Below are 7,768 nucleotides of genomic sequence, written 5' to 3' on the forward strand. Positions count from 1 at the left end.
GGTTCAGATCCTGAAGCTGGGGGGGGGTTAGGGTTAGGGTTCAGACCCTGAAGCTGGGGGGGGTTAGGGTTAGGGTTCAGATCCTGAAGCTGGGGGGGGTTAGGGTTAGGGTTCAGATCCTAGAGCTGGGGGGGGGGGGTTAGGGTTAGGGTTCAGATCCTGGAGCCGGTAACCTCAGCCACCTATCACAGGCCACTCACACAGTGACATCACTGTCCTTCCCTCTGGCTCCTCCCCTTCAGGCTGGGCTTGGTGTGTATTGGGCTCTCCAAAACCGAGAGAGATGATTGGCTGACAGGAATACACATCTAATGAGCGGGGTGCTCGGAAGGGAGGAAGTAGCCCGCCCTCTTTTCTCTGGGTCACAGGAAGAGGGGCATGACTGTCACATCACACCTGGGACTCGCATATGTGTGTGTCTGTGTGTGTGTGTGTGTGTGTGAGAGTGTGTGTGAGTGTGTGTGTGTGTGTGTGAGTGTGTGTGAGTGTGTGTGTGTGTGTGTGTGTGTGTGTGTGTGTGTGTGTGTGTGAGAGTGTGTGTGTGTGTGTGTGAGAGTGTGTGTGAGTGTGTGTGTGTGTGTGTGAGAGTGTGTGTGTGTGAGAGAGAGAGAGATTGTGTGTGTGTGTGAGAGAGATTGTGTGTGTGTGTGTGAGCGTGTATGTGTGTGTGTGTGAGCGCGTATGTGTGTGTGTGTGAGAGAGAGAGATTGTGTGTGTCTGTGTGTGTGTGTGTGTGTGTGAGAGTGTGTGTGAGTGTGTGTGTGTGTGTGTGAGTGTGTGTGTGTGTGTGTGTGTGAGAGTGTGTGTGTGTGTGTGTGAGAGTGTGTGTGAGTGTGTGTGTGTGTGTGTGAGAGTGTGTGTGTGTGAGAGAGAGAGAGATTGTGTGTGTGTGTGAGAGAGATTGTGTGTGTGTGTGTGAGCGTGTATGTGTGTGTGTGTGAGCGCGTATGTGTGTGTGTGTGAGAGAGAGAGATTGTGTGTGTGTGTGTGTGAGCGTGTGTGTGTGTGTGTGTGTGTGTGAGCGCTTTTCTGTGTGTGAGAGAAAGAGATTGTGTGTGTGTGTGTGAGCACATACAGTGGGAGCAATAATTATTTGATCCCTTGCTGATTTTGTAGGTTTGCCCACTTACAAAGAATGGAACTGTGTAGAATTTTAATCATAGGTACATTTTAACATTGAGAGACAGAAAATCACAAAATAGTCTACAATAACAACATCATATGAATTTAATATCATATTTTTACATGAAATTAGTATTTGATCCATAGAACAATAGGACTTAATACTTGGTGGAGAAACCTTTGTTGGCAAGCACAGAGGTCAGACGTTTGTTATAGTTTTTCACCAGGTTTGCACAGAGGGATTTTGGTCCACTCCTCTTTGCAGATCCTCTCCAAATCCTTAAGGTTCCGAGGCTGTCGCTTGGCAACGCGAAGCTTCAGCTCCCTCCACAGATTTTCGATAGGATTTAGGTCTGGAGACTGGCTAGGCCACTCCAGGACCTTAATATGCTTCTTTTTGAGCCGTATGTTTTGGGACATTGTCATGTTGGAAGACCCATCCACAACCCATTTTCAGTGCTCTCACTGAGGGAAGGAGGTTGTCACCCAAAATTTCAAAATTACATGGCCCAATTCATCCTCCCCTCGATACGGTGAATCGTCCTGTCCCCTTAGCTGAGAAACACCCCCAAAGCATAAGGTTTCCACCTCCATGCTTCACAGTGGGGATGGTGTTCTTGGGGTTGTACTCAGCATTTCTCTTCCTCCAAACATGGCGAGTCGAGTTGATGCCAAAGAGCTCTATTTTGGTCTCATCTGACCACATCACCTTCTCCTAAGCCTCCTCTGGATCATCCAGGTGTTCTTTGGCAAACTTCAGACAGGCCTGTACATGTGCCTTCTTCAGCAGAGGAACCTTGCGCGCACAGGAGGATTTGAATCCTTCACGGTGTAGTGTGTTACTGATGGTTCTCTTCGTGACTGTGGTCCCAACTGCCTTCAGGTCATTGACAAGCTCCTACTGGGCTGATCCCTGACCTTTCTCAAGATCATTGATATCCCACGAGGCGAGATCTTGCGTAGAGCCCCAGACCGAGGGAGATTGGTGGTGACTTTGTGTTTCTTCCATTTTCTAATAATTGCTCCAACAGTTGTTAACTTCTCACCAAGCTGCTTGCTTATTTTCTTGTAGCCCATCCCAGCCTTGTGCAGGTCTACAATTTTGTCCCTGAGGTCCTTAGACAGCTCCTTTGTCTTGGCCATGGTGGACACGTTGGAATCTGATTGATTGTGTGGACAGGTGTCTTTTATACAGCTACATAACGATATAACGAGTTGACACAGGTGTTTTGGGTAATGAGTTGAGATTAGGAGTGCATCTTAATGGAAAACTAACTGGTCTGTGGGAGCCAGTATTATTGCTGATTGGTAGGGGATCAAATACTTATTTCATGCAAAAATACGATAATAAATGTATAAAATTTATATGATGTTGTTATTGTGGATTATTTCGTGATATTCTGTCTCTCAATGTTAAAATGTACCTATGATTAAAATTCTACACAGTTCCATTATTTGTAAGTGGGCAAAACCTACAAAATCAGCAAGGGATCAAATAATTATTGCTCCCACTATATGTGTGTGTGCAAGAGAGAGATAGTGTGTGTGTGTGAGCGCATATGTGTGAGTGAGAGATTGTGTGTGTGTGAAAGAGAGAGTGTGAGTGTGTGTGTGTGTGAGAGAGAGAGTGTGGTGTGTGTAAGAGAGAGAGAGAGAGAGAGAGAGAGAGAGAGAGAGAGAGAGAGAGAGAGAGAGAGAGTGTGTGTGTGTGTGTGTGTGTGTGTGTGTAAGAGAGACTCAGCTGATGTGTCTCTGCAGTTGTATGATATTGAAGGATGCCTGTGGGGTGAGAGAATTGTTGGGAGGCCCTGTGAGTCAGTTTGCGATCAAAACTTAACTAATTAATACTTAAACACAACGGTCACTCAACTGGAAATACTCTGGGATCCTGCTCTCCTATGAACCACTCCATCTCCATTTGGGTTCACTACACAGACAAGAGCCAAGACTGCGATCAAATCTGAGCTAAATGTCACATAACCTGACATTTATTTGGGTGTAAATGATTACATCGGCTCTATAATGATTATTCCAAATGGGCCTGATTCATTTATCTTATTTACTTGCGTATGAAAAAATTTCCACAGTAAAATAAAACTAAAATGTTTTTCAGTATAGCGTTACAGATGCCTGCTAGTTTCATGTGTTCAGGTCCGTTTATGTCCGTTAATGCCAGACGGTCCTCCGTGTTTTGGGAGCCGGCTCCACGTGAAAGAGAGGTCGGGGGGGAGGGGCATAGGGGGTTGCAATTACATCGCTCCTGTCAGCGGCCAATCACCGTTGAGCTGCGGGCCAAGCGGTATAAAAGGAACGGGAGCGTGCGGCGAATGGTCAGGGGCGAGGGTTTTAACAACCGTTATTGCCAATTCGGGAATCTGTGATATAACCTGCAAAACATAAACAAATCAGCCGGACACTCGCTGAAACCAAAACCTCTTAAACGTGCATTCGCGTCTCGGGACTTCTTTAACTAACAAAAAAAAGTTAATCCAAGATGCGTTTGATCCAGAACATGTCCACTATCGCGGAGTATCCAAAAGAGAACAACTCCAACAGGGTCGTTAAAATCGCGGTGGTCGGCGGCAGCGGAGTTGGGAAGACTGGTACGTTGAGCCTGAAATTCTGCGAGTTAAACGAGGAAAGCATATTTGTGATGGCTAATGTCACAGCTGCTCCTGTTTTAACGTGTTCATCCCTATCGCTGCAGTTTACTCGCGTAAGAGACTATTATTGTTTCTTTGAGTTTTTACTGACTGTGGTTTTATTTTTCCACCTCAGCGCTGGTTGTCAGATTTCTTACGAGGCGCTTCATCGGAGATTACGAGAGGAATGCAGGTAAGCCTCAGTGTTTAGCGTTACCGTGTGGGAAAGTGCGATCATCACCATCATCATCAACATACAATGTCAGCCCCAGACGGGATGCTAATCTGTCCAGTCACCATTTCTCTGCTCCAGCTACCCTGTACGCCAGAGAAGTCCAGGTGGATGGAGAGCAGGTAGCCATCCAGGTACAAGACACGCCAGGCCTTCATGTAAGTTCATGTCCCAGCCCAGACGTTATTTCATTAAGGAGGTCACGGCACTTTTTTTTTTTTTAACCCTGCGTGGGGTAAAAGTGTCCCAAAGGTTACTACCATCACAACAGAGGCCGCATACCGCCCTTGTTTGTGTGTGTTACCAATATATTACCTGTATTCTTCGGACATTTGCGTGATTACGCAGCTACTCCGGCAGTGGCGTTTAGAAACAAAAACGGTCAAAAATAAAATAAGACATTTTTTTAAATTATAGGAACCCCCCACCCCCTTGTAACCCACTTCACAGCGCGACCCTCATTTCCTATCCCGGGCTCGGATCCAAAAAAGCAATTAACGATTTTCAGACGGAAAAGCGAGAGTCAGACTGACTGTCTCTCCGGTTAATTTCCGATTCGGTCAGGTAGGTATCCGAGCCGGGTTCAGTCGGTTCAGTTCCCCGGTGTGTGGCTGGCTCCGGCTGCCAGGCTGAAGCAGTGTAGCCCGAACAAAGGCCCGATTCAGGTCTTTTTTTTTAGTTCCCTGAATAGATGTTGTTCAGTTGACGGCGGCAGGCATTCGGCTGGAATGTATTGTGACGCTCGAGGACTGAAAGCTGTTCAGTGGGGACAGTGGCTCCAGTCTGCTTTCGTTCTGTGCTTCTTCGTGAACATGGAGTTAAAGTGCATGCGAGTTAGTGTGTGCGTTAATGCGTATCGTGTGCGTGTGTGTGTTGTGTATGCGATAGTGTGTGTGCGTGTGTGTTGTGTATGCGATAGTGTGTGCGTGTGTGTGTTGTGTATGCGATAGTGTGTGTATGTATAATGTGTGTGTGTTGAGCGCTCAGTGCCATAACTCTGCTCTTACCTGTCCCTCAGGTGGGTGGCGGCCTGGGCTCGCAAGATCAGGTGACCCGCTCCATCCAATGGGCTGACGCGGTGGTGCTGGTGTATTCGGTGACGGACAGGCGGAGCTTCGATCTGATTGGCCGGCTGCACCAGCAGGTGCGAGAGGCCCACCCCAACGCCCGCGTGCCCGTGGTCCTGCTGGCCAATAAGGCGGAGCTGGCACACCTGCGGCAGGTGGACTGGCAGCAGGGCCCGCGGCTGGCACAGGGGCTGGGCGTGGCGTTCCAGGAGGTGTCAGCCAGTGAGAGCTGCAGCGAGATCCACGCGGCCTTCCGGCTGCTCTGCCAGGCCCCGCCCCCTCCCGCGGCCACGCCCACCAACGCGCCAGAGAAGAGGCGGACCTCCCTCATGCCCCGCCCCAAATCACCCAACATGCAGGACCTGAAGCGCCGCTTCCGCCAGGCTCTGTCTGCTCGGCCACGCACTGCCACCGCTGTGTGAGTGTGTGTGTGTGTGTGAGTGTGTGTGTGTGTGTGTGTGTGAGTGTGAGTGTGTGTATGAGTATGTGTGTGTGTGAGTGTGTGTGAGTGTGTGTGAGTGTGTGTGAGTGTGTGTGTGTGTGTGTGTGTGTGTGTGTGAGTGTATGTGTGTGTGTGTGTGTGTGTGTGTGTGTGTGTGTGTGTGTGTGTGTGAGAGTGTGTGTGTGTGAGTGAGTGTGTGTGTGAGTGTGTGTGTGAGTGTGTGTGTGTGTGTGTGTGTGTGTGTGTGTGTGTGAGTGTGTGAGTGTGTGTGTGTGTGTGTGTGTGTGTGTGTGTGTGTGTGAGTGTGTGTGAGTGTGTGTGTATGAGTATGTGTGTGAGTGTGTGTGAGTGTGTGTATAAGTGTGTGCGTGTGTGTGTATAAGTGTGTGTGTGTGTGTGTATAAGTGTGTGTGTGTGTGTGAGTGTGTGTGAGTGTGTGTGAGTGTGTGTGTGTGAGTGCGTGTGTGTGAGTGTGTGTGTGTGTGTGAGTGTGAGTGCGTGTGTGTGAGTGAGTGGTTAATGCAGAGACCTGACAGATCGACGTGTCTGTGTTCAGGTGGATATTTATAGATGTTTGTTGTGAAAATCCCTTGTCTGCTGATGTCTGGCAGGGCAGAAGCACTTAGTGTGTGAGGAGATGTAAACCACACACTCCTGAGGTCACTGTGTATATACGTGTGTGTGTTTGCATGCAAGTAGGAGGAGGTGTGATGATTATTTGTGCACTTTATGGTCTGTGATGAGGGCTAGGCTGAACACCTCCACTCTGGGTGTGAAGGATGGGGGGGGGTGTTTCAAAATAAAACATAAAAAATAAAAGTTTGATTTGTTGGTGGCTTCAAGGAACAGCACACACTCATATTTGTGAATTTGGATACGAGTGTCTGCTAAATAACTGCTAAATGACTATAATGTTAAGACAAACATGCAGTCCCTCCAAAATAAAGGAATTGGCCTTGCTATTCCAATAATTTTTTGGTTGGATACAAAAGGTGATATGTTTGAAGTTGTTTAACAAATCTAGATAAAAATACCAGGAAATAAAAGCTGAAATTCGGATCTGTCATCTCTATATGTTTTGACCTCAAACTCAGTTGTCATCAGTGTATAGCAAAAACAAAGGAATTGCTGTTCCAATACTTTTGGGGGGGACTGTACATATTCAACTCCACAATTCAAAAATGAGCAGAAATGGCTGTAAAAAAGTTACACACAATGGGCCTCATGCAAGAACATTTTTGTATTCTTCTCATAAATTTCTATCCCAGGTTCTCTTACATCACTCATACGACTGATTTAAGAACAAGTCTGTTTGCATGACTGATTTGAATTTAAGGTGTCTGCTACATGACTAAAATGTGTATGTAAAAATATACGAGCAGTTCTTGGGCTCAAACATGTGATGGAGCCATATAGATTTATTTTCAAACAATGATTTTATTGATTAGTACATTGTTTTCTGCAAAACATGGATTTCAAAAGTATTGGCACCCCTATGATCATTTTAAATCTACCTGAGTTGAAATCTCTCAGGTCTCCATGATAATTTTACGTATGCGCAACCTATTTATAGGAAATGGTCAAAGGCAACAAAACAGTTGATGGAGACTGAAATTTCATCACAGATGCCACTTTGTTTGATATTATTTTAAATGTTCTTTAGGGCGCCGATCCCTACATTTCAGAGAAAAATACTAAACACGATTTTACTCTTTTATAATAATAGAACAACATTATACTCTTTTATAATAATAGAACTACATTATACTCTTTTATAATAATAGAACTACAGGCTAACACTATACAATGCGGTGACATGAACTTGCATTAAACACTGTAGTTATTAACTAACTACTGAGGGGTTAATATGTACAGCTTAGTTTAGGTACATCATTAATGTATGTGAACAACTACATTAATTAATGCCAATCCATGTACCCTTTATGTAAAGAGTGACATGACCAATAATACTAATCGTAATAAGTAATTATTATTCTTATTATTGACTGTGACACAGCCAGACAGAACCCCTGGTCATGTGGCGCAGATGAGGGAATGGGTGTGAATGCACGTTTATTACATGTAGAAATCCAACAGAACACAGACAGACGCACACTCACACACGGACACAGACAGACGCACACACACAGACAGACGCACACTCACACACGGACACAGACAGACGCACACACACAGACAGACACACACTCACACACGGACACAGACAGACGCAGGAAGGAGAATGAGCAGGAGTGTGTAAGGA

The 7,768-nt window shown here is 46.2% G+C and overlaps 2 protein-coding genes across 2 annotated transcripts in view; one reads left to right on the top strand and one right to left on the bottom strand.

Annotated features, from left to right (window-relative positions):
• Positions 1–3,468: 3,468 nt before the first annotated feature.
• On the top strand, positions 3,469–5,535 carry rasl11b (RAS-like, family 11, member B). The gene is made up of 4 exons (XM_061238853.1): positions 3,469–3,725; positions 3,901–3,957; positions 4,078–4,154; positions 5,015–5,535. The coding sequence occupies exons 1-4, from the start codon at positions 3,617–3,619 to the stop codon at positions 5,483–5,485; spliced, it is 714 nt and encodes a 237-aa protein (XP_061094837.1). The 5' UTR covers positions 3,469–3,616; the 3' UTR covers positions 5,486–5,535.
• Positions 5,536–6,922: 1,387 nt separating this feature from the next.
• Positions 6,923–7,768, bottom strand: part of LOC133126768 (sec1 family domain-containing protein 2-like) — a 16,590-nt gene continuing 15,744 nt past the window's right edge. The window contains exon 5 of the mRNA XM_061239102.1: positions 6,923–7,768. This exon is cut by the window's right edge and continues 113 nt beyond it. The gene's annotated coding sequence lies outside the window, so the exon portion shown is untranslated.

Source organism: Conger conger, chromosome 4, assembly GCF_963514075.1.
Source record: "Conger conger chromosome 4, fConCon1.1, whole genome shotgun sequence".
NCBI classification, from domain to species: Eukaryota; Metazoa; Chordata; class Actinopteri; order Anguilliformes; family Congridae; genus Conger; species Conger conger.

Excerpts from the sequence above, each read along its gene's own strand:
- rasl11b (XM_061238853.1), top strand. The coding sequence starts at position 3,617 with ATGCGTTTGATCCAGAACATGTCCACTATCGCGGAGTATCCAAAAGAG. Across the intron at positions 3,958-4,077 it reads AGATTACGAGAGGAATGCAG|CTACCCTGTACGCCAGAGAA; the intron begins GTAAGCCTCAGT and ends TCTCTGCTCCAG. Across the intron at positions 4,155-5,014 it reads AAGACACGCCAGGCCTTCAT|GTGGGTGGCGGCCTGGGCTC; the intron begins GTAAGTTCATGT and ends CCTGTCCCTCAG.